The sequence below is a fragment of the Schistocerca piceifrons genome, chromosome 1 (genome assembly GCF_021461385.2).
Source record: "Schistocerca piceifrons isolate TAMUIC-IGC-003096 chromosome 1, iqSchPice1.1, whole genome shotgun sequence".
Lineage (NCBI taxonomy): Eukaryota > Metazoa > Arthropoda > Insecta > Orthoptera > Acrididae > Schistocerca > Schistocerca piceifrons.
The window spans coordinates 155,443,305-155,470,835 of record NC_060138.1 but is presented as its reverse complement, the minus strand read 5'-3'; the positions used below and the strand labels follow the sequence as shown (position 1 = coordinate 155,470,835).

Genomic DNA, 27,531 nt, shown 5'->3' with positions numbered 1-27,531 from the left:
TGCGTCATGGAGTCACCAAAGAACATCTTGATGTCCTCCCAGTGCATATTCGTGATGCACAATCCCACGGATGTCAAAGAAGACAGTCAGCAGCACGTTGATTTTGCTTCGCGCCTGCTGCACTTTCTTTGGTCTTGGAGACTTGGGATGCTTCTATTGCGATAACGATCTTTTTGTTTGTGGGTCATACCTGTACACCCATGACTCATCTTCATTTATCACGTGGTCAGAAATCCAGGATCAGTGTTGGTGGTGTCCAGAAGGCTCTGTGCAACGTCAAAAAGGAGATCTTTTTGTTCCAGCGACAACAACTTGGGTGCGAATTTCATAGCCACTCGGTGCATGTTCAAATCATAATGCAAAATTGCATGTGCAGAATCTTTACTCGCTCCAACCTCTTGGGAAGTCTCCTGCACGGCCAAACGACAATCAGCCATCACCAAATTTTGCACCCTCTCAACAATAGCTGCACTCCGAGCAGCTTGGGGCCTGCCAGAATGCTGGTCACTCTCCACTGATGTGCAACCATTTTTGAATCGGTTGAACCACTCCTTAATTTGTGTTACACCCACTGCATCTGACAGCGACTGACACGCTGGAAGGTGGGGACAAAATTCATGCATGCACATAAAGGTCTCTTCCTTTACTGTGGCGCTGCACTATCGTCTCTATTTTGCGTGGGAAAATCAAAGGTCGGATACTCTTTTAGACAGACCTCGTATACACAGGATGATTCCGTGATGATGATACAAACTTTAAAGGATAATGGACAAGGACAAATGTATCAATTTGAGGTAAGGGTTCCTGCACCAGAATTAAATGAGTTAAAAGTTATAAGCGAAAACTGTTCTGATCTCTCTGTCAGTATATTACATATATGGTACTGTTGTTGCTAAGATCGTAGGGTAGATAATTTTCTGTGGTGGTATTATGGATGAAAACAAGAAAAATTATCTAGTAAGCGTGAGCTCTAAAATGCGTGCCTATGAGCACTTTTTCAACAGAGAAGCTGTGTTTTACAGTAGCGAAGATGAACAAGTGCTTGTAGGTCCTGAGGTGTGCATTTTAGAGCCCATGTGTACTGGATACATTTTCCTTGTCTTAGTCCATACTACCACCTCTGAAAGTTGCATGTCCAACATTCTTAGCCACAACAGTACCGGTACATGTATTCCACTGTCGGAAGTATCGGAATGGTTTTCACTTATAACTTTCAACTCATTTGTTTCTTGAAGGAACTTTTGCCTCAAGTTGATACATTTGTCCATCACCATCGTCCTGGAAAGTTTGTAACATCGTCACGGAATTGTCCTGTACATACATTCACAGGCACTGGTGACTATAACTTTGTTCCTCTGTAGCATTGTTGGATGCCCTTTTTGGACATGGGTTCCTGTGTAAAAGTTATTATTTAAGTCATCTCTACAACCTCTAAAAGTGTGTAACATGAATTGTGACACACCCTGTATATGTAATGATGGAGGTTTACCATGGTAAAACAACATGAAATATTTCCAAACTACTGTTTTCCATACCTCCCTCTATGTTGCAGTTGTTGTAATTGACAATGTCAGCATCCACTCCATGTAAACCACTAAAGCTGCTGCTTTACAAACCAGGAAATTTTTGTGATATCACTTGGATATTGAGGAGTAGAATCCCCCACAAGTCATTGCAAACCAGACTGGAATTTTTATTGGTTGTCAGTGTCTCTAAGTTTGCGTACGTTCCTTTTGAAATAGGGATTACAAAACAACATAGGCACCAAGTTAATAGATTCCGTAGAGCTGGCATTAGTGCAGATTAGACTACTCATCAGTATGTTTAAAATTGTAGATTTCAAGAGTTATCCAATAAAATGAGACGTCCATGCTTCCAGAACAACTGTTTGACTAGTGCTGAAATGGAATCATATAGAGGGCAAACTGGTGATGTGTGAAGTATTGTCCCTCCCTTTCTGTACAGAATGCTTTGATGAGCCACCTTTTTACTTAAGCACTAATATAATTTTGCCATGAAGGACTGTCTGCCACATACTGTACAATGGCTTGCGAGTATGTATTTAGATGTAAATGTTGATGTTGTAGGAATCAAAGTTACCTAGTTAGTAGTGTGGATTTTTTAAATTCTACTCTGCATCTAGTGGTTTAGCTGTGGCACAAAGGTAATTAAATTACACTTACAAGGGAACCTCCCCATCGCACCCCCCTCAGATTTAGTTATAAGTTGGCACAGTGGATAGGCCTTGAAAAACTGAACACAGATCAATTGAGAAAACAGGAAGAAGTTGTGTGGAAGTGTGAAAAAATAAGCAAAATATACAGTCAGAGTAGTTCATGGCAAGATATGCAACATTAAGGACGCTGGGACCGCAGCAGCGCCGTGGTCTCGTGGTAACATGAGCAGCTGCGGAACGAAAGGTCCTTGGTTCAAATCTTCCGTCGAGTGAAAACTTTAGTTTTTTATTTTCAGTTTATGTGACAAACTCTTATGTTTTAATCACTTTTTTGGGAGTGATTATCACATCCACAAGAAAACCTAAATCGGGCAAGATAGAAGAATCTTTTTACCCATTCGCCAAGTGTACAAGTTAGGTGGGTCGACAACATATTCCTGTCATATGACGCACATGCCATCACCAATGTCGTATAGAATATATCAGATGTGTTTTCCTGTGGAGGAATCGGTTGACCTATGACCTTGCGATCAAATGTTTTCGGTTCCGATTGGAGAGGCACGTCCTTTCGTCTACTAATCGCACGGTTTTGCGATGCTGTCGCAAAACACAAACACTAAACTTATTACAGTGAACAGAGACGTCAATGAACGAACGGACAGATAATAACTATGCAAAAATAAAGAAAGTAAAATTTTCGCTCGTGGGAAGACTTGAACCAAGGACCTCTCCTTCTGCAGCTGCTCACTCTACCACGGGACCACGGCGCTCCTGAGCTCGTTTTGTCCTTTATGTTGCCTATGTGGCCAAGACTGATGACCAGTTTGTATATTTTGCTTATTTTTTCACAGTTCCACACAACTTCTTCCTGTTTTCTCAATTGATCTGTGTTCAGTTTATCAAGGCCTATCCACTGTGCCAAGTTATAACTAAATCTGATGGGGGGTGCGATGGGGAGGTTCCCTTGTTAGTAAACCACATTTTGGCGAGTGGTGGGGAGTACTTTTGATTCTGATATCATTTTACCCCTTTTCTGTTCCATCATGTATTGTTTGTGTGAGGAGTGACTGTTGATAAGTCTCCTTATAAGCATGAATTTCCCTGATTCATGAAGGCATGCTCTCAGAAACCACAGTAACCAGCCATGGCACACTCTTGCTTACTAGATTAACCCATGACAAACTTGCCACTCTTCTGTGTATCTCCTCTATCAATCTTACCTTATAAGTGTCCCAGAATGATGAATGGCAGGCAAGAACCAATTCACTGAGACTTTTGCAGGCACTACTCTGTGGGTGAATTACATTTCTGTTGGATCCTACCACTCAATCTCTCTGGCATCTGCTTTTCATTCAGTTAGTTTCATATGGTTGTTTCAGTTTAGGTTCTACTGGTGACATACTTTGGGATATTCTGTTGTTGTAACTGTTTCCTGTGATTGATTGCCAGCTATGAAATCAAATGCTAATGGTTCTTCCTACTTTCTTATGTGTAATTTGTTACATTTTCTTTTATTTTGAGCACCTGTGCTAACTATCTTTTTGTGACTCTTCATACAGTTCACTAACATTTTTTTTTCTGTCGCAGCTCCCTAATATACAATGGTGTCAGAAGCAAACAGCCTTGTGGAGCTTGTGACATTATCTACTACAGCACTTACACACACCGTAAATAGTAATGATCTTATAAGACTCCTTTTGTGTTTCCGCTGAAACTGTTACACATTGGAAGATTTCTCACCACAAGAAAGATGTACTGTATTCAATCTGTAAGGAAGTCTCCAGTCTGTCATAGAGATAGGGCAAGATTCAGTTAGCTTGTATTTTGTTTGCCACACATGGATCTTGCTGGCCATGGGAATATCCCAACAACACGCGGATAGTTCACATAGGCATGAGCCTTGTGTGGAGGATGATTGTCCTACTGCAAAATATGACAGTGATACTGTTGCACAAGAGGTAACACATGAGCATGAAGGACGTCTATGATGTAATGCTGTTGAAGTCATGTGTGATGGCTTGCTACACTATGACACCAGGAGTAACTCCATTGCCTCTCCTAAACATTGGAAAAATGGGACTTCTCCCCAGGTCATAACCATACTTGTTGATGATGGTCATCCGGGGTAATGTAGAACTGCGAATTGTCCGTGAACATTATGCGTTGCCAGTCATCAGCATATAACACTTCCATCTGCTACTGCTATACCATAACCTTAAAGCTGGAGGCAGTTTGTATAATGAAATTATTTTTATTCAAGCAATTATAGTATAAAGAAGCAGAGCAGTGTTATCCTCTGAGAGGAATTTTGTTATGTTGACTGTGTTGTACCTAACGGAGGTGGCTTATCGGAAGTGAAAGTCAGAATTACGTAAATATTTAAACAGTAACAAACAATATTTTACCTGTCTACACTGTTCAAAGAATAAAGAAAATGGTCGCCAGCCTAATTAGGCAAGAGAATGATTGACAATCTTGTTCAAGAAAATAGGTATGAGTAACTTTAACGGACAAACACAACCTATACTTTTCCACACGCGAGTGCAATGAACTCTGGCACCTGAATACAGTATGTTCACATTAAGGTTGGAGCTAACAGATCAGAACAAACTATTTGCATAAACATAACAGATAACAAAACACACTTTTATCTTGAAGATTTGGTCAAACTGAATGATCTCAATAACATTACTCTTAATATTCACTGTAGAATCGTAAATTGGACATAGGTTTAGTATTACTTTTCAAACAAATTCCTATCTGATATGAAATATGGACATAGTTCACAGCAAATTTAGTTACTGTGCATAGATTAAGTCTCTCACTGCTAAACACCTTTCTACTTAGAATGAAAATTAATTGGAATTCACTAACAAATTACTTCTCACTGTCTTTTGAATAAAGAAGTTACTATTTTCATAGATAGTGGCCTTTCTATTATTCGTTATCTAGCATGAGCACAATAGACAAACTGTTGACCCTGTTACACCATTAGTATGCACTTTTAATACACAAGAGAAACAAGTGCTTAGCAAGCATGAGTATATAACTTTCCACAATTGCAGTTTTCAACTTTTACTACAGTGAAACACAAATTTGAGATATTTGTAAGATCCTGTCAACAAACAATATTAATTTTAGCGCACTGTAATGCCATATTAATTTTAATATGCCTTCAATAAAGGACACTCGGTAAACACTTTAGCGTGGGAGGAACCCTAAATGGATATGTGACTGAGGATAAATCACGGTAGGTACAAGAGTTCAGTCAAATTTTACCTTATATTTGGGTGCACTATAACATCCTATGAGCTGATCCTTCACTGTACAATACTATAGTGTTCCATTACAGTGATTGCTCAGTGTGGTGACAATTGCATGTCGGTAGGTGGATTTGCAGGTAGAATTGCTGGACTCTGTCATTTCTTGGTGGCGATGATAGATACCAATTCCAGAATAGTTCCAGCTCTTTATCCATCCATCCGAGGCATTGAAAAGCGGCACGGAAAGCCTCTCTCGGCACCAGCTCAGTATACAACTTTTACATGAGCAGTTGACAGTTTGGTAGCCTCATCCCTGACTGACTCTTTGTTCCACCTTTTCTACCTAGGCCAAGCACAATTTGCGCGTGCTACACAGTTCCGTTCCTGAGGGGAACCACAACACCTTTTACATACAAAATAACTAGGAACCCTTAGTGAAGGTCAGCAGTTTATATAACAGCAAACAAACATTTTAAATAAAACAGAACATTTGCATATATTGGTAGTTCTACACAAAATTATTTAAATAAAATTATTTAATTTTAAAGGTAACCAAAGAGATTATATAGGAAAACAAAAGATCATTTGCTCATATTATGCATATTACAAAAATGACACTTCATTACAGTATCGAATTAATCATACACTAATTACAGAAGTTCAATGATGGGATGTTGAACAAAATAGAAAGCTAAATGAATCAACAAAGAGTATGTAGTGTGTAAGCTATGATGTTACAAGCAGTCCTTGCCTTGCAGACACGGCACCACTCCAAACACAGCTGTTTGTGCTGTGGTGTTAATGGCAGCCTATGCATGGAACGTTTCCCTCATCTGGCTGCTGCTAGTCTCTGACTAATGGTGCAGGATGACAGACTGTTGCAGGAAATGCATTACTTGTTCTTGGATGGCAGGTGCAGATGTGGAAGGGTTAAAATGTGTTTTGATGCACAATATGGTAGTCCTTCCTCCTTCCTGAATGTTGACCTCTATCTCTCTGATGGCTCTACCAACACTTGTGTCCACATTAAAATGTGGGGGTTGAAGGGACCAAACTACAAAGGCCATTGGTTCCACATTAAACCCACTAACCACCAACAGTATCTGCATTTTGACAACTGCCATCCTTTCCACACCAAAAAATCCCACACATATGACCTAGCCACATGTGGGCAATGTATCTGAAAGTGATGAGAACTCCCTTCCCCAGAATGCTGAAGGCAGTACCCATTAAACTTAATCCATAAACAAATCTCCCATTCCATATCCTCCTCCTGCCCCCCACTTCTCCCACCACCCCCAAGAAACCACTACAAAAGAGTGTCCCCCTCATCACCCACTATCACTCTGGACAGGAAAGAGCCTTGATTATCCCTCATCCTGCACTGAAATGAGGGACATCCTATCCAAGGTCCTACTCACGCCTCCTAAAGTGGTGTTCTACTGGCCGCCCAATCTTCACATCTTGGTCCATGTGATAAACTAAACCTAATTCATGGACTGTTGCTGAATTTTTTTTTATATGTATATAATTTGTGTTAGGTTCATTGTGTTTGTTCTGAAACAGTATGTTCTTGTGTTGAAGGCCATTACTCTGTTTGCTTTGGTTCCCTGGTATTTTCTCCAATTATTTGAAACATTAGCGATGGTCATTTTGCGGATGTTAATAGTAGACTTATCTTTTTTTTGATGAATTTTGTTTTTCCAGAACCAATTGCTTTATCACTTTTGAACCAGAAGGGATTCCATTTATTGTATAACATTTTAAATACTGTTCATATTGTTATGTTAGTAAATTATTATCAGTGCAGTATGTACTTGGTTTATTATGCTTTTGCTTCAAATAGTGATATTATTACAGGTTTGAAAGTAAGTGAAGTGGGTGCTTTCGTAGTCTGATGAACAAGTGTACAAAAATCTTTCATTAGTTGGAAGCTTTTACATATTTTTAAGCTTTGTTTTTTTTCTTTTGTAGTAGACTTCCATACTGGGTTCAGTCATTGATACCACGAGTATTCTACGTTACAGAGAAAGCATGGAATTACTACCCATTCACAATTACAGGTAGATTTCTTTGCTGTTAACTTTCTTTATCATAGCCTCCATAGAGTTGAAATACTTTCTGGGCATTTTTACTAATTGAGTGTTTCTTTTACATGTGCTTCCTTTTCCAAATTATGTGGATTTCAGAATACACTGTAAGTATAAAGTATTTAATAAGTATTCTGGGCTATTGTTTATTACAATTTGCTCCTTGCAAAGGATTTATATTTTAAGAGCATTTTATGTTGCAGCTTAATTACTATACCTAGGTTTTTTTTCTGGTGTCTTTTTACTCAGCACAGCCTATTTTTAGATGTCTGGAGTGTCTACTTTTAAGTTCCATGTTGCTGTGTTACCATACAACTAACAATATCAGAAAAAGAAACCTTCGACAACCGAGCAGTACATAACTTAAGGTTGAGGGCAAAGAGTAAAGTGAGCAATGCTGTTGTCAGTGGCATGTACAATGAGTAAATGGAACAAGTGTATCTCCAAACGATACGCACAGCACATACTGTAGGCATTTGCACTGTTGTGCTGATGTTTTCATTGAAATAAGATACAAAAGTAAGTGGGGGTAGAAAATCAAATGCTCCCTTGTAACAAAATACTCAGAAAATATGCCTGAAAAACATCCGAAATTTTGTTGGAGTTTGATTTCACCCAGTATGTAGCAGAGGTATATGTACACATTTGTGTAACTATTAATGTGACCGAAGTGTTACTGTGTTTTAACAGGAAATGTGGAAAGAGTTGTAGTCTGTAAACCTTACAGTGGTTATACTTGTTGTGGGTTCATAATCCTGAAGTAAGAGTCCAGGAAAAGATTACTACTCACCTAAAAGACTAGGAACGTGGCCAATGACCAAACCCATGTGCCTAGACCATCCCCCGTCCCCCTCACTCCCCCAGGTGGGAAACAGGATGATGGCTGCATGGATTGACATTCCCAGCCAGGCTGCACAAGATACAGGAGCGTCCAGGGTTAATGCCCTGGAGGAGCTCAGTGGGGCTGTTGTTGCCAAAGACAGTAGGGAGACAGAAGTTGATCCAAGGCAATGGTGGATGGGGACTGAGTCATGTACTTTTTCATTTCCATTTTGAATGTTCTAACTAATCTTTCAGCCTCACTGTTGGACTGCAGGTGGAAGAACAGGACGAAGATGTGGCGAATCTCACAGGTGTTGTAGGATGAGGCAGACTCCTGTGACACAAACTGAGAGCCGTTAACAGAGACCAACATTGCTGGAAGTCCTTTGATGGAAAAAGTTTTCAACAGGGCTGGCACAGTGGCAGCGGCCGAAATATATGGGTGCCGAACAACATATGGGAACCAAGACGATGTGTCAATTACTGTTTGCCAATATGCATTAAGGAAAGAGCCTGCAAAATCGATGTGGAGATGGTCCAAGGCCTGCGAAGGTTGCAGTCACGGAGACAACGTTTCCCGCAAGGCAGATTGCTGTGATGTGCATTGAGAATATACTGTAACCATACTGAATGATTGCAGCATGAACCACTTGGTCAGCATATAACTCCTTATGTACATCAGTTACAAAGTGACAATGACAGCTTAAACCGTGATGCTCAGCTGCCCAAGTCTTATAGGAATGTTCTGCTTTCTTGTGATTCATATAGAACTCAACTTGAGTGGCAATGACTTGTGTTCCTTTACAGTAGTATTTCGAAAGAGGGTCACACATGTTATCAAAAGAGAGAGAAGACATATCCTACAGGGGGCTGGTTGGCAAAGAAGTTGATACATGCGAAGCAATAATCAAGACAAAAAGAAAGCATGGCATGAGATAACAACAGTCAATCCAAACACATGCGAAACTGCTGTCGCATTTGTTTTTCGAATTCATCCTATTTTCTGACAGACCCATCATAAGCCAGATACTGTGGAGGGTAAATGACAGCGATGCTGCAGTGTTGCAGTAAGAACCCCTTGCTGATCAATCAGCAGGCGTAAAAACTCATCAGTAACACGTTAGACATCATAGGTGCAACAGATGACCAACCAGAGACTGAAAACCACACGGAGAACACTCCTACACTTGTCATTGCTAGTGTTGTAAGTGGGACACACAACACAACCAAGAATGTTAGTACAACTTTACTAGACTGCGCCTGTATGCCAATCTCCATGACCTACACTGGACGCAATAAGATAAAACAACGTATGTAAGAAGAAATAACATGATAAATGAGCGTAGCGTGACAGGGTTTAAATAGGCACTCACCTGTGGTGGGCTCTATTAGAAGTTCACAGTGTAGCTCTTTTTCAGTGCACTCTTGCAGATGATAACACACTGCTTATGCATGTAGCTTTCAGGTGTTTGCGCATTACTTCAACTGCAATAGGTTGTAATCTTAAAAATATATGCAATCTAGATGGACAATAAAATTTGTGGTACTCTTTTTATTTCAGTTCTACCTTTACTTCCTCAATGGGATTATCATCATCCATTATAGACAGTGCATTGTTGATGCAGCTGTTCTTATGTTTTGTACTATCTGTACCATTTCCTTACAGTTTTCACAGATTATTCTGCTGACCACATACTGTAAATTGATATTCTAGTCCTGCCCCATGATTTTTCTCCAGGAAGTTTCCTCCATTCTCCTAGACCTAGCAGCTATATCAGAGAAAGTAAAGAGGAAAACTTTAGAATAAGCTGTTAAAGTGACAGACTTCAAATGCTAAACAATTATCTGCTTCTGGAATCAGTGCCCTAGACATAGTTATTTTACTGAATGTTATTGATTGTTGCACCACATAGCAGTAATCACCAACTTGCCTTTACTGATCTTTACCAAATCTTGCAACTTCACTCTTGACACTCTAACTTACTCATTTAGCTCTTTGGCCCTAATCTTTACCTCAAAATGTTTCCATAGTTAGCACTAATATTAAATGTTACAGCCAGACTTATACTTGCTCTCCTTGCAAGTCTACCCCAAAAGGCTCTTCATGGTTGTGTAATTACAGTATCATCCATCCATTTGAACCTGGTTACTGTAGTCAAGCCTTGACTGCCTGTACATAATTTTATATGTTTCTTTTCTCAGTGCCTTCTTATTAATTATTCAATATATCCAACTAATCTTCAGATTCTTCTGCTAAACCATGTTTCAAAAGCTTCTATTCTTTTATCTGAACTGCATGTGTCTCACTTTTGTGAAAGTTTATGCTTTCTTAACACACAAATCTGTATGTGATGTTAACAAATTTCTCTGTAGCAGTAATACTTTTCTTACCATTGTCAATTTGCACTTTATAACCTCTCAACTTAGGCCGTTGTCAGTTTTTTTGCTGCCCAAATAGCAAAACCCTTTGACCACTTTGGCGATCCCATTTTGTAATATACACAATTCTGTCAGCATTGCCTGATTTAATTCGAATACATTCCATTAATATTCTTTTCTTTTGTTGATGTTCATCTTATAATCTGTTTCCAAGACATTATCCATCATGTTCAAATTGTCTTCCAAGTCCTTTGCCTTTTCTATCATTCAAGTGCATGCTGAAAAGTAATGCCTCTGAATTTTTTATTTTGTTCTCAGTATCAGTTGAAGTATTACATGTCATCCATATTGCTCATTTGAGTCACTCACTTGTAATCGAGTTTCTAACTGTCCACGCATGGTGCACCCTCTCATTCAGCATGGCAATGCCAGACCATGCACGAGCTCTGCAACAACCTAACTCCTTGGGTCCACTGTCATCGATCATCCTCCTTATAGAACCAACTTGACCCAATCCGACTTTTGTCGCTTTCTGTAAAGACCCCCTTCGAGGACTTTATGCTGATAGTGATGAAGCAGTGCAAGGAGAGGTGAGGTTGTGGTTCCATCAGCAAAGTCAAACTTTTTACAGTGATGTTATCAACAAACTGGTGTCTCTTTGGGAGAATTGTTTTCATTACCAGGGTCAGTATGTTGAGAAATAAATTTCTAGACATGAGGAATAAAGATGTAGAATGTTAATAATGTTTGTTTTATTTAAACAGCTGCATAAAGGTTTCCCCATAAAAAATTCAGAGACATTACTTTTCAGTGTGCCTTTGTACTATAAATCATAGGATCAGTATTGTCTTGCATGTTCCTACACTTCTCTTGAATAATAACTGATCTTTTACGAGGTCGAAGTCTAATAGCTGTTAATGATTGGTGTTGGAATTTTACAACCAGGACATATTAAATTGATTGTTTGGTAACATTCACAACTGTCAGCAAGTCCTGTCTTTGGAATTTTTAGTCATATATACGTCTTGCAGTGTAAGGATGTTTTGCCTGCCTCATGTATCTTGTGCAACAGGCAGAACAGTTTTACCAAGGTATGTTCTCTCAAGGATCTCAATAATTCTAAAGAATTTGCTCCAGATGCCTTGTTTTCACTAAGGTCTTTCAGTGTTCTTTCAAAATTGTTCTCAGTATCATACCTGTCACCTTAGCTTCACCTACTTTCTCTTGTCATTTCATAATACCGTCTTCAAGGTCATTTCATTTCTGTAGTCCTTCTACATATTCCTTTCATTTTTCCTTTGTATGCTTGGTGCGGACTTGCCAGATGAGCTCTTAATATTCATATTGATCTTCTCTTTTCTCCCAGTATTTTTTCACTAGCGAGCATAAATCCTTCCCATAGTCATGCCTACATCTAGAGCCTTGCGTTTCTCCTCTACCCATCCTTGCTTTGCCATTTTGTGCTGTCCATAAATCTAATTTTTTAGACATTTATATTCTCTTTTATCTGTTTAATTTACTATGTTTTTATATATTTTCTTTCTGCAGTTCAGTTCAGTATATCATGTGTCATCCAAGGTTTTCTCCCGGGTTTTATCTTTTTACCTATTTGACATTTTGCTGCCTTCAGTATTTCATTCCTCAGATCTACTTATTAATCCTTTATTGTGTTCATTTCTCCTGTTTGTCAGTTGTCTAATGTTGAAACCTCAATATCATCTGGTTCTTTCACTTTATCCACATCCCATCTCCTTAATTTCCTAGCTCTCTACAGTTTCTCCAGTTTTAAACTGCAGGTCATAACCAATAAATTATGCCAAGAATCTTCATCTGCTTGTTTTTTGCATTTTGAAATCTGGTTTTTAAATCTCTGCCTTACTGTTATTACGTCATATATAAGAAAACTTTCTGTGTCTCCAAGTCTTATCCACCTATACAGTCTTTCATGATTCTTAAAACAAGTTAACAATGATTAAATTATGTTCTGAGCAATTCTGCTAGGAGGCTCTCCATTTCATTGCTGTCTCACTGTCCATATTCTTTCTGCTTCCTTTTCCAGCAACCTATCACTGTTAAGTTTTCATCTTCATCTCCCTTACCTAACTGAATAATTTATTTTATCTCATTAAAGATTCTTTCAGTATCTTTATTTGTGAAGGTTGTTCACCTGTAAACTTGTACTACTGTGGTGGCTGTTGGCTTTGTGCGCATCATGGCTCTGGCTGTGTAATCATCAGGCAGGGGATGGAGGGGGGGCTGAAAAGAATCTCACCTGTATTTCCATTTTCTTATTCATTATTAGTCTTGCACCTGCATCACTCTTATATGATTTTTTGCTGATTAATGTGTATTCACATGACCAGAAATACTATTCTTCCTGCTACTGGACTTCACTGATTCCCACTGTATGTAACTACAACCTATCCATTTCTCTTCTTAAATTCTCTAACCTACCTATCCATTTGCCCTTTAAAATTTTGAACCTATTTATCCTGTTAAGGAATCTAACATTGTCGCAGCAACCCATAGAAGTGTAATTTTGTTTTTCCTTATGATGACATCCTCCTGAGTACCCCCTGAACATCCAACATCCTCCTGAGTACTCCCTGCCATGAGATCTGAGTCGGGAACTACTTTACCTTCAGAATATTTTACCCAAGAGAGTGACATAATTATTAAGCCATGCAGTAAGATTGCATGCCCATCTGAAACATAATAGCCGTAGTTTGCACTTGCTTTCAGCCATTCACAGTACTAATGTAGGAGGAAAGTATTGGATAATGTCATATGTCCAGGTCACTCAACCATCCAAACTGTTGCCCCTGCAAGTGCTGAAAACAGAAGCAATATGTTAGTCAAGACTTTCCATAAATGTAGGTCCACCTGCAGTATGACTACCTGTATCACTGAGACACATAAGCTACCCCACTTCAGCAGGACGCATATTGCATGGCTCTGTCATTGGAGTTGTCTTCAGAGCTGATTGCTGCAATGTTTCAATGCTTTCCACTGTTGAATGGATTGATTCCAGGCATGCCATTTTGTGGGCTTCCGTTGTTAAGAAAATTAGTGCCTTAGACTGCAATGAGCCCTTGAAAACTAAAGCTGTTGAATGGAGGGACGAAATGTAATCTTTTTTAAAATCTCACATCAACCTGTCGTATAATGATGGTCACATCAACCTGTCGTATAATGATGGCCACATGTGGTAGATGTTACTGTGGCTACTGTAGTAGTAGTGGCACTATTGAGGAGCAAATGTAGTGTTACGTTTTGGTATGACTTTGGATACCACACATTATCTTGACCTCTACATATTAAGGACCAATTGAATCTCAGCTGCTACAGTTTAGTCCTTGATATACTTCTCCCTCTTTCAGGCAACCCCGTGTGCAATATTTCAGCATGACATTTTTCCATTGGATGTGCCATGTTCTGAGAACACTTTTTCTCTGGGCTGAACTTTCATGTGACATGCTGTCCTATGAAAAGTCTGGGATGTGGTTTGTTGGCAACTTTTATGGTCATAGTCTTTCAGCAACCACTGTTAATGTTTTGTCAATGTGCATACAAATCCCATGGAAAGAAATTAACCAGAAAAGTAGTCAGCTACTCTTCAATGAAATGCCATGATGTTTGTGGGGTGGGGGGTCAGTGAAACTACCAATACCACCTGTCTACTTTATGACACATAAAGCACTCATTGAAATGTAGTATTTGTAAAATATGTGTTATAACAAGAATTATAATTACTTTCATTTCATTCATTGACTTTTCTCCTTACAATCAAATATTCATCTTTCAACCTAATCTAGATCTTGGACTATGCCACTGATCAGCATGTCACCACAACTAAAATTTCGCATTCACATTTGTGAGCTTCAGTTTTATATGCTTCTTCTATGGTGGCAATAATCTTTTGATGCTTTGGTGACAATAGGCTGTTCAATGATCACGGAACCAGATTGAGAAAAGAGTGTATCTTTAAATGATTATCATACACCCAGAAATTCCTCATTTGCTGGACACATGTAAATGAAAACTTTGAAGCACAGAATATTTGACATCCACTAACTTGGAGTCACTGAGCAAGAGGTTCATACCTTTGTTAAATATTTCATGCTTCTATTTTTGCATGCTTTAGCACGATACCATTAACCATTTCGTAGCATTGTTCTGCTGTTATGATTGTACCTTTGAAATTTGTTTTAAAAGATAATTACACATTTTGCAATTACATCATTGTTTCATTCCAGTAGGGATGAAATGCATTTTGGTCACATCTTCCAAATGATGATGTGGTGCAAGAAAATATTATCCTTCAGAGAATAATGTTAAAGGGAAACTAGGGGATTTCAGACTCCACACTTTCTATGTTTGCAAGTCAAAAAGCAGGGAACACATCTTTCAGCTTGCAGTATTCCATTTGGAAGATGGTCTTTCATTTGCTGCAGCTGCTCTTAAGTGCCCACTAGTGATGATTGTTTTGACTTTCCCACACAAAAAAGAAGGAAAACAAATCACTCGCTCATACTTTCATGTAGCCTACATACTGTCCACCATTCATGGTGAATATATATGGAACATTTATCTTAGAAAGTTCATGTAGACATACTTGATATTTGTTCATATTTCCAGATGATGTGTCACTTTGCTCTGATACTACACACTTATATTTACCATCATTAAATTGCATTGGCATTATGGATAACAATTAATATAAATATCATTCTGAGAAACTGCAGATTGTGGCAGGCCGGGTGTAAATTATGTTTTGATAACTGTCATGTCAGTCTCATTGTCAGAAATAGTTTATTGAAAAATACCTGAATTGCCACTTATAGATAATCCTGAAGCATAATGATACTCAGTTTCTCTTCTGTTACCTCCATCACCTGAATGTTTTTGCTAAAATTGGGTTTTGCACAAAAGATAATATTAATTACCTTCCAGAGTGGAATTATCACTCTGCAGTGCAGTGTGCGCTGATATGAAACTCCCTGGCAGATTAAAACTGTGAGCTGGACCGAGATTCTAACTCGAGCCCGAACCCGAGTTCGAGTCTTGGTCTGGCACACAGTTTTAACCTGCCAGGAAGTTTCATTAATTGTCTTTCTTCTCTTGATAGTTTCTGCTAGTAGCTGAATAATTCCATATGTCATATACTGAGTTCCATAACAGCATTATTGTGAAATTGTGCTTAGATTTTTCTGAAGGATGAACTCTGGTGAAACTGTCATAAATTTATCACTCATTAAAAGAAATAAGTAAAAATGAATATGGATATCACCATTTTCCACATACCATTAATAAATCAAGTCATTCTGTAATTAATAAGCTAATAGTGCGATTTCTACAGCTCTGTTCTACATACCCTCCTGTAGAAGAACTAGTTAGTAGCACCATGATATGTTTATATCTTTGCTGGACGTTGGAAGACGGAAACTGTGAGTTTAGTGAATGTTTAAGATTAAGTGTTAAGTGCAGTTTACAGTGTTAGAATAAATTTGCCTTCCACCCATTTCCATTGAAGGCTTTGTTTGACATGTGATACATAAGTCCTGTATGAGACCATTAAAATTTTCTTTTTAAATTTTGTTTCAGTGCTCATTCATACCAAAATTCAACATATCCATCAAGACAAAATATGAAAACAACAATGGTTCTACTGAAAATGTAAGCAAAATTACTGATTTAGCTTTCAGTTAAGAGTAATTATTAACTCAACCACCTAATGGAAATATATTTTTGTTTTTTGTGCTGCTATTAGGTTTTTTGGGTAGCTATCAAATTTCAAATATTCAAACATGTATTGAAGTAACACCTACTGACATTTATTTGTTTTTGTCTTTTTATTATTAATGTTTCATTCTTCTTTCTTTCTTTCTTTCTTTTTCTAGATTTCACTTTCATATTTTATCATGCATTTTTTTTCTTAAAAGATCCAGTAAACTCTTAGTAAAAGCTTTCAGTTATAATTTAGGTAGTCTTCTTTCTCCCTTCACTGTCTTAGACCACTGAAATTTTCTCATTGCATACCTCTGTACTTGTGACTGTTTAATAAAGTTTATAGAAAGGCTAATTTTATTTGTTATCATTGTGAGGTCTGCTGATCACATTTTATATTTTCCAAAGAAGGCTGAATATCTTTCTAATAAGTGTTACTTGATGCTTTGGTAATAAAGTTTGTTTAAAAAAGTAGTTTATGTAAAGTCTGGACAGTTTTTGATATCTCTCTGTTTGCCTACAGTGCCTCAACCTGACGCCAGAGGTCCTAGCTGAGAGAAGTATAGATGAAATAGACATTGCGTACGATGAAGTTAGTCCTAAACACTATAAAGAGGAAGAGGTAAGTTCTGCCATCCTCAGCACATACTGTGTAACTTAGGTGATCAATAATTTACTGTCGATAGTTATATGTAGGTGCCCAAGAAAAGACATTGTTGTTTTAAACAAGTTATGTATTTGATTATGACATTGCAGGTTAAAACATTTATCCTTCATTGGAAAATATAAGCGAAAAGTATAAGAAGAAATCTGCTGTATATGTGTAATATATTTTTGAAAATTTACGCATTTTGTGATTGTAATGAAACAATACGAAGTTTCATGGACATGTTATTAAAATTTATTTGTAGTGAGCATGGATCCTTAAGTGCATCTCAGTTTAAGGGATATAATATCAACAGCTTCTGGCTGCTGCGCCGCCCCCCCCCCCCCCCATGAACCATGTCCTTGCCATTGGTGGAGAGGCTTGTGTGCCTCATTGGTACAGACAGCCGTACCATAGGTGTAACAACGGAGGGGTATCTGGTATCTGATGAGAGGCCAGACAAACGTGTGGTTCCTGAAGAGGTGCAGCACCCTTTTCAGCAGTTGCTGGGGCAACAGTCTGTATGATTGACTGATCTGGCCTCGTAACATCAACCAAAACGGCCATGCTGTGCTGGTACTTTGAATGGCTGAATGCAAGGGGAAACTACAGCTGTAGTTTTTCCCAAGGGCATGCAGCTGTACTGTATGCTTAAATAATGATGGTGTCCTCTTGGGTAAAATATTCTGGAGGTAAAATAGTCCTCCATTTGGATCTCCGGGTGGGGACTACTCAGGAAAATGTTGTTATCAGGAGAAACAAAACTTGCTTTCTACAGATTGTAGCATGGAATGTCAGATCTCTTAATTGGGCAGGTAGACCAGAAAATTTAAAAAGGAAATTTGATAGGTTAAAGTTAGATGTTGTTGTTCTGGTCTTCAGTCCAGAGACTGGTTTGATGCAGCTCTCCATGCTACTCTATCCTGTGCCAGCTTTTTCATCACCCAGTACCTACTGCAACCTACATCCTTCTGAATCTGTTTAGTGTATTCATCTCTTGGTCTCCCTCTACGATTTTTACCCTCCACGCTTCCCTCCAATACTAAATTGGTGATCCCTTGATGTCTCAAAATATGCCCTACCAACCGATCCCTTCTTCTAGTCAAGTTATGCCACAAACTCCTCTTCTCTCCAATTATATTCAATACCTCCTCATTAGTTATGTGATCTACCCATCTAATCTTCAGCATTCTTCTGTAACACCACATTTCGAAAGCTTCTATTCTCTTCCTGTCTAAACTATTTATTGTCCACGTTTCACTTCCATACAAGGCTACACTCCATAAAAATACTTTCAGAAACGACTTCCTGACACTTAAATCTATACTCGATGTTAACAAATCCCTCTCCTTCAGAAACACTTTCCTTGCCATTGCCAGTCTACATTTTATATCCTCTCTACTTCGACCATCATCAGTTGTTTCGCTCCCCAAATAGCAAAACTCATCTACTACTTTAAGCGTCTCATTTCCTAGTCTAATACCCTCAGCATCACCTGATTTAATTTTCCTACATTCCATTATCCTCTTTTGCTTTTGTTGATGTTCATCTTATACCCTCCTTTCAAGACACTGTGCATTCCATTTAATTGCTCTTCCAGGTCCTTTGCTGTCTCTGATAGAATTACAATGTCATCGGCGAACCTCAAAGTTTTTATTTCTTCTCCATAGATTTTTATACCTACTCCGAATTTTTCTTTTCTTTCCTTTACTGTTTGCTCAATATACAGTTTTAATAACATCGGGGATAGGCTACAATCCTGTCTCACACCCTTCCCAACCACTGCTTCCCTTTCATGTCCCTCGACTCTTATAACCGCCTTCTGGTTTCTGTACAAATTGCAAATAGCCTTTCGCTCCCTGATTTTACCCCTGCTGCCTTCAGAATTTGAAAGAGATTATTCCAGTCAACATAGTCAAAAGCTTTCTCTTAAGTCTACAAATGCTAGAAATGTAGGTTTCCTTAATCTATTTTCTAAGATAAGTCATAGGGTCAGTATTGCCTCACGTGTTTAAACATTTCTATGGAATCCAAACTGATCTTCCTTGAGGTCAGCTTCTACCAGTTTTTCCATTTGTCTGTAGAGAATTCATGTTAGTATTTTGCAGCCGTGGCTTATTAAACTGATGGTTCAGTAATTTTCACATCTGTTAACACCTGCTTTCTTTGGGACTGGAATTATTATATTCTTCTTGAAGTCTGAGAGTATTTCGCCTGTCTCGTACTTCTTGCTCACTAGATGGTAGAGGTTCGTAAGGCCTGGCTCTCCCAAGGCTGTCAGTATTTCTAATGGATTGTTGTCTATTCCCGGGGCCTCGTTTCAACGTGGGTGCTTGTTTCAACGAGTGCTCTGTCAAACTCTTCACGCATTATCGTATCTCCCATTTCATCTTCCTCTATATTCTCTTCCATTTCTATAATATTGTCCTCAAGAACATCGCCCTTGTATAGACCTTCTATATATTCCTTCCACCTTTCTGCTTTCCCCTTTTTGCTTAGAACTGGGTTTCCATCTGAGCTCTTGATATTCATGCAGGTGCTTCTCTTTTCTCCAAAGGTCTCTTTAATTTTCCTGTAGGCAGTATCTATCTTACCCCTAGTGATATGTGCCTCTATATCCTTACATTTGTCTACTAGCCATCCCTGCTTAGCCATTTTGCACTTCCTGTCGATCTCATTTTTGAGATGTTTGTATTCCTTTTTGCCTGCTTCATTTACTGCATTTTTATATTTTCTCCTTTCATCAATTAAATTCAATACCTCTTCAGTTACCCAAGGATTTCTATTAGCCCTCGTCTTTTTACCTACTTGATCCTCTGCTACCTTCACTGTATTTCATCTCTCAGAGCTACCCATTCTTCTTCTACTGTATTTTTTCCTCCCATTCTTGTCACTCATTCCCTAATACTTTCCCTGAAGCTCTCTACAACCTCTGGTTCTTTCAGTTCATCCAGGTCCCATCTCCTTAAATTCCCACCTTTTTGCAGTTTCTTCAGTTTTAATCTACAGTTCATAACCAATAGATTGTAGTCAGAGTCCACATCTGCCCCTGGAAATGTCTCACAATTTAAAAGTTAGATATAGTGGGAATTAGCGAAGTTTGCTAAAGTGAATACAGGGTTATAAATGTGAAATCAAATAAGGGTAATGCAAGAGTAGTTTTAATAAAGAATAAAAAAGTAGGAATGTGGATAAGTTATTACAAACAGCATATTGAACGCATTATTGTAGCCAAGATAGACATGAAGCCCATGCCTACCACAGTAGTACAAGTTTATATGCCAACTAGCTTCGTAGATGATGTAGAGATTGAAGAAATATTTGATGTGATAAAAGAAATTATTCAGATAGTTAAGGTAGACGAAAATTTAATAGTCATAGGGGACTGGGATTCAATAGTAGGAAAAGGAAGGGAGGGAAAAGAAGTAGGTGAATATGGAAGGGGGGTAAGGAATGAAAGAGATAACTGCCTCTTAGAATTTTACACAGAACAGAACTTAATCATAGCTAACACTTGGTTTAAGAATCATGAATATATGTATACTATGAATATATAATCATGAATATACTTATACTACGTGGAAGACACCTGGAGATACTGGAAGGTTTCAGATAGATTATATAATGGTAAGACAGAGATTTAGGAACCAGGTTTTACATCATAAGGCATTTCCAATGGCAGATGTGGACTCTAATCAGAATTTATTGGTTATGAACTGTAGATTAAAACAACTGAAGAAAGTGCAGGAAGGTAGGAATTTAAGGAGATGGGACCTGGATAAACTGAAAGAACCAGAGGTTGTAGAGTGTTTCAGAGACAGCATTAGGAATGATTGACAGATACAGGGGAAAGAAATACAGTAGAAGAAGAATGGGTAGCTTTGAGAGATGAATAGTGAAGGCAGCAGAGGATCAAGTAGGTAAAAAGATGAGGGCTTGTATGAATCCTTAGGTAACAGAAGAGATATTGAATTTAAATGAGAAAATATAAAAATGCATTAAATTAAACAGGTGAAGAGGAATAAAAACATCTCAAGAATGAGATTGACAGGAAGTGCCAATTGGCTAAAAAGGGATGGATAGAGGACAAATGGAAGGAAGTAGAAGCATATGTCATTAGGGGTAAGATAGATACTGCCTACAGGAAAATTAAAGAGACCTGTGGAGAAAAGAGAACCACCTGTGTGAACATAGAGTGTTCAGATGGAAAAATAGTCCTACGCAAAATAGGGAAAGCAGAAAGGTGGAAGGAGTATACAGAGGGTCTATAAAAGGGCGATGTATTATGGAAACAGAAGAGGACGTAGATGAAGATGAAACAGGAGAAATGATACTGCATGAAGAATTTGACAGAGGAAGGCCCGGAGAGTAGAAAACATTCCATTAGAACTACTGATAGTCTTGGGAGAGCCAGCCATGACAAAACTCTTCCTTCTGGTGAGCAAGATATTCGAGACAGGTGAAATACCTTTGGATTTCAATAAGAATGTAATAATTTCAATCCCAAAGAAAGCAGGTGTTGACAGGTGTGAAAATTACCGAATTATCAGTTTAATAAGTCATGATTGCAAAATACTAACACGAATTCTATACAGAAAAACGGAAAAACTGATAGAAGCCAACCTTGGGGAAGATCAGTGGATTCCGTAGAAATTTTGGAATACGTAAAGCAGTATTGACCCTATGACTTATCTTAGAAGATAGGTTAACGAAAGAGGAACCTATGTTTCTAGCATTTGTAGACTTAGAGAAAGCTTTTGATAATGTTGACTGGAATACTCTCTTTCAAATTTTGAAGGCAGCAGGGGTAAAATACCGGGAGCGGAAGGCTATTTACAATTTGTACAGCAACCAGAAGGCGGTTATAAGAGTTTGAGGGACATGAAAGGGAAGCAGTGGTTGCGAAGGGTGTGAGACAGGATTGTAGCCTATCCCCTATGTTATTCAATCTGTATATTGAGCAAGCAGTAAAGGAAAGAAAAGAAAAATTCGTTAGTAGGTATCAAAATCCGTGGAGAAGAAATAAAAACTTTGAGTTTGGTCGATGACATTGTAATTCTATCAGAGACAGCAAAGGACCTGGAAGAGCACTTAAACGGAATGGACAGTGTCTTGAAAGGAGGGTATAGGATGAACATCAACAAAAAGCAAAAAGAGGATAATGGAATGTAGGAAAAGTAAATCAGGTGATGCTGAGGGAATTAGATAGGAAATGAGTAGATGAGTTTTGCTATTTAAGGAGGGATAACTGATGGTCAAAGTAAAGAGGATATAAAATGTAGACTGGCTATGGCAAGGAAAGCGTTTCTGAAGAAGAGAAGTTTGTTAACATCGAGTATATATTAAGTGTTAGGAAGTCCTCTCTGAAGGTATTTGTGTGGAGTGTAGCCACGTATGGAAGTGAAACAGGAACAGTTTAGACAAGAAGAGAATAGAAGCTTTTGAAATGTGGGTGTTACAGAAGAATTCTGAAGATTAGATGGGGTAGCTCAATTAACTATGAGGAGGTACTGAACAGAATTGTGGAAATTGTGGTACAACTTGACTAGAAGAAAGAATCGGTTGGCAGGACAACGTTTTTAGGCATCAAGGGATTCACCAATTAGTATTGGAGGGAAGCGTGGAGGATAAAAATCATAGAGGGAGATCAAGCGATCAATACGCTCAGGCAGATTCAGAAGGGGTGTAGGTTGCAGTAGTTACCCAGAAATGAAAGGCTGCACAGGATAGAGTAGTATGGAGAGCTACATCAAAGCAGTCTCTGGACTGAAGACCACAACAACAACAATATTAACAGCTGTTTTGAAATGTTGCAATAATGCTTGAACAGTGTTTGGTTATCACTGCCCAACATGGAGGTCAAAGTTAACTGCAGACTAGTGAGTTCTGACTTCATTAAAATCCCTGCCCAAGTACAGCAGTAAAATTTCAAGCACAATTAGTGTTTCTAGTCATAAATTCAAAGTACAGGAATAAGTGGTGCTGTTATAAAATGTGATATCCTAGCTGTGGCATAAGCAGTTAATGTCCTTGCATTTGAGTAATGAATATATTCTTACAGACCTGGCCAAGAAATTGGAAAAGTTTCCGGACCATGTGAGTAACAAAAATAAAGATAAATTTAACCTTGCTTGTTTTAAGATGCTTATTATCACATTATTGTGTGTAACTCTTTTTGATGGAAAAAGGAGAAAAATATTGAAGTTTTTACAAATTATGAAATAAGGAAACTGAAACACCTTTAAAAAGAAGGAAGATGCTTGGTCTGTAGAGTACAAAGAGAGCACAGATTGTTGGTGGGATAGGGGTAAAGTTTAAGAAGAAAAAGATGCTCAGTTTGTGACATTACTAGTCTTTTACAGCAGCTGTAACCTGACTCAAGTGGTTAAACACAGTAGATTGGTAATTGGGCTATGCACAACTATGTTTACAAAGGTAGCCTTGATGAAGTCATAGAGTCGAGCTGCATGTGTCTGCTTTCATACCTAACAGCTAAATTCGCTGCAGATAATAATTTGTATCTGTGATCCTGCAGTCAAATAGTCTATGGATTCGCTGGAATTGCAAATTAATAAAATAATCATTTGTATTAAATATGAGAGAAGATTAAATAATTAATCAATAGGATATTTTTTCTAATGCCTGAAATTGATGTTGACAAACATTAGAGGATCATGTGAATAATTGTTGGTTTGTTCAATCAAATAATCATAAATACTTGGAAAGAGTGTCTTACAGTTAATAGTTATAATACAATCAGAAATAAAAGCATATTGAAAAGCAGTAAAGTTGCGTTAAGTGCACTGCAAGAATGGTAGCAGATACCCCAGCTAATCATCAAAGATGCATGAAAACTAAATCCCATTCTGTGATTACAAAACACGAAATATTCACCAGCTCAAAATAAATTAAGCTTAGGTATGGTGACCACATACCTACATACATCAGCTAAATAGTAAAAACACATACTGTCTCCACTCTTAATTCCACAATGCAAGCAGAAAAATCAAAATTCAGAACTCGTGAAAATTAAAGTCACCTTGAAAGATAGAGGACTCGAGTGGCTGTTGACCACCCAAAATCTACCATCTTCACAGCTGAATACCACTTGTTATCTCGGCAGGTCCGCCTTCTTCCAGCTCTCAGAACTAAGTGCCCATCTCCAGTACCAAGCTTAGCTCTGCCACTGCCTGATTCTCATTGGCTGAAGGCCATTCCCACCAAAATGTACAGTATTCTTAGCTTCTAAAGACTTACTTTGACTTTACTTGACCACCTTCTGCATTAAACTAGCATATTACTACAATATTTAATAAATGGGAGGTTATTAACATTTGGTCCCACTCAGACCATTTGCAATAAGTATAAATAATAGTTGATGATAAATGAATAACACAATCCTCACACAGGTGTGTTTATGTTAAATGATAGTAAAATGTTGTTAAATGTTTGTTAAACAGTAACTTTGGCAGCACTGATGCAGCACCTTTTGGCATTCTGAGTTCATTGATGGTTTCAGCTTGTACGTGCAACTGACCACTTTTAAAATACAGAGTGTTTCAAAAAGAATATATGTATTACAAAGTATTATTTTGCCCAAACTATTAATTGCTGCACCTCAGTTCGGCTGTTGGAGAAACAAATACAGAGTCTAGTTTATATTAATAGCCGCTAGATGTCAGCTGTCTTCTGTTTTGCTCGGTAACCATCATATGTTTAAAATGGCTACTCCACAGCAGAAATCATTGTGTGTTCTCGAGTTTGTAAAGTGCAGTTCCATGATTACAGTGCAAAGACATTGCAGGATGAGGTATCAAATTGATGCTCCAAATGGGTGGAAAATTTGCAAATGGTATCGACAGCTTTTAGATACCGGATGTGTATGTAAAGGAAAGAGTCCTGAGCGCCCTCATGTTCCTGAAGGAAATGTTGCACGAATTCAAACTGCTTTCTGACATAGTCCTTCAAAATCAACTCATCGTGCCAGTTGGGAGTTACAACTGCCTACAACAATTTGGTGTGTTTTAAGATGTCGGTTGGTTATGAAGCCACACAAGTTACAGCTGTTACAAGCTCTGCATCCTGATGACAAACGCAAACATGTGGCATTTTTAATGAGATTCTTGATGCTATTGACAATGATAGCACTCACAGACAATGCATCATGTTCAGTGATGAAGCGACTTTCCATGTTAGTGGTCAGGTAAACAAACACAATGTTCGAATTTGGAGCCTACAGAAACCACATCCAGCCATTGAACATGTAAGAGATTTGCCCAAAGTCAACATGTTTTGTGTGATATCACGATCATCTATTTACGGCCCATTCTTCTTTCATGGAAACATGGTTAACGGTCAGCAGTATCTCACTATGTTACAAAACTAGTTGTTTCCGAGGATACAAGAAGACAACTTCATTTTTCAAAAAGATGGGGCACCCTCTCACTGGAGTCGCAAGTGCGTCAACAGGGTGTATACGACCCGGGACAACCGGGAGATCCGGGAAAAGCCCAGGAATTTTTTCATCCGGGAGAAAACCGGGAATAACCCGGGAATTTTTTACAATTCCGGGAATGTTTCATTGTTTTAGTTTTCAGTTAAATGTTTGTGATTTTGACTGGTAAGAACCAATACTCCAACAAAGGATATTACTGTATCCCGCGTTTGCAGGATAATACTGCAGCAACAAAACATTAACAAGAGGAAGAAAAAACGGAAATAAAACTTAAGCCGCAAAGGAAATCTGCCATATACAACAACAAAACATAGTGCTCATACAAGCATCTGCCAGCAGCAAAGTGTGCCAAAGGCTTTAGAAAGACTATGCAATGATTCATAACGACAAGTTGCCTCCGATGAGCGTGCCGTGACAGTTGTTGACATAGATTCATTTGAGCAGTTACAGGCGGGCTCTTGTGGATGCGCAGTTGAGTCGTGTATGGGTAGTACCTTCTCCCGCTTCTGGCTACGGATGTGTGGCTGGGCGCCACTATCTAGTATTGCCCTGGTTCGGAAATATCGTAGATCTGGGGCTGATGCACAGAGCAGTCTGAGTTGTGGCGGGGAGGTGGGTAGTCTTCATGTGACCTGTGTTTACATTTAGTGATTTTGCTGTTTCCTCTTCATTTATTACTCTCACATCAAATGAAAACAAAACGTATTTCTGTGGCCAGATAATTACGGAAGGCTAAAATATATTATTATTTTAAAGTTTTATTTCCACCTTTCTGACAGTCAAGCATTAATCACCTTGCAGAACAATGAAGTTATTTTTGTCGCTTTGCTAAAGATATTTGGCTTTTATTAACATTTTGCGCTGAGGCAGTCAATTTATTTGAAACAAAGTGTTTAATTTTACACTGTTGGCTAGTTTCAACTGTTCGCTGCATTTCAAGTGCACGTTGTCCATCTTCTAGCTTGCATGGCATGATGCCATAATAAAGAACCAAACATGAGATAATGCTGTACTGGTACTCAAGAAAATTTACATCCGAATCTGGACATACGAATGTGCACTTAAAGCCCGATTATACATTTTAGTATGGTTCATGAAATTCCGATGAACTTGACGCGTCCTCTTATGTCTTGTTTCTTTTGTGACATAGTGCAAGATCTTTTAATGTTTTACACGTACGAACATACGGGCTTCCTGTGTCATCATAGCTGCGCAAAAGCTGTGGTGCCTCTTATCCGGTGCTATCTGGCAACTGCTGAAATGAATGTTTCTAACAAGCCGCGGGAAACCATTGCGGATGGTGGTTTGAAAAGCGTTACTTTCAAAGTAAATTTCCTTTTACACAAGATGAACTATATGCGAGAATGTGCGATGAGTTTCTTAAATCGCAGAGCGTTTGACTCTCAATTAAAAATCAAATCTTTGAGGACGACCATCTAGAAGAATTTCAAGTGCAGAAGATCAGACATTTACGTCGTTATTAAAAATTTTACTGGCACATTTGTGTGATATATCTTAAAGTGCAACACGCGCAAAAAATATCAACATTATATGTGGAAGCTTAGCTTCTCTTGCAGCGTATTAATCTTCGAGACCTCTGTTTTTCTTCTATCAACACTATGTATATAATTTAAACCATCAACTTTTCTTATTTGTGTGTTCGTGCTACTTAAGAGTGATCTTGCTATTGGCTGACATCATCACGTGTCCTATGCTGTCATCAGCTGGTGAGATCACGTGATATAAGCTATGACTGGCGTACAAAAGTGTGTCGCAATCTTGATTTCAATGCCTTGGAAAGTAACATGCGGTGTTTGGTGGAATTCGAATTTATATTTTTGTAACACGAAAATATGCAGCGTACATGTTGCTGCTGCACATCAAAGATCTTTCCAAAACGTGTCCCCCCCCTTTCCCCCCCTGAGTTCTGTTTTCTAAAGTACGGGAATTTCTACATCAGCATATAAAATCAT

At 38.4% G+C, this 27,531-nt stretch overlaps 1 protein-coding gene across 4 annotated transcripts in view; it reads left to right on the top strand.

The window, feature by feature from the left end:
* LOC124795240 (cytoplasmic phosphatidylinositol transfer protein 1) overlaps window positions 1–27,531 on the top strand; it is an 84,915-nt gene that overhangs the window by 15,068 nt on the left and 42,316 nt on the right. For 2 of the 4 annotated variants that reach the window (XR_007016665.1, XM_047259172.1), the window contains exons 3-7: window positions 7,414–7,502; window positions 7,629–7,636; window positions 16,335–16,406; window positions 16,501–16,509; window positions 16,981–17,079. Coding sequence is in view for 3 of the 4 variants with exons in the window: in XM_047259172.1 (XP_047115128.1) it covers window positions 7,414–7,502; window positions 7,629–7,636; window positions 16,335–16,406; window positions 16,501–16,509; window positions 16,981–17,079 (277 nt within the window). In the remaining variant the exon portion in view is untranslated. The remainder of the gene's footprint in view (window positions 1–7,413; window positions 7,503–7,628; window positions 7,637–16,334; window positions 16,407–16,500; window positions 16,510–16,980; window positions 17,080–27,531) is intronic. The other 2 variants (XM_047259186.1, XM_047259194.1) reach the window with 2 other exon arrangements.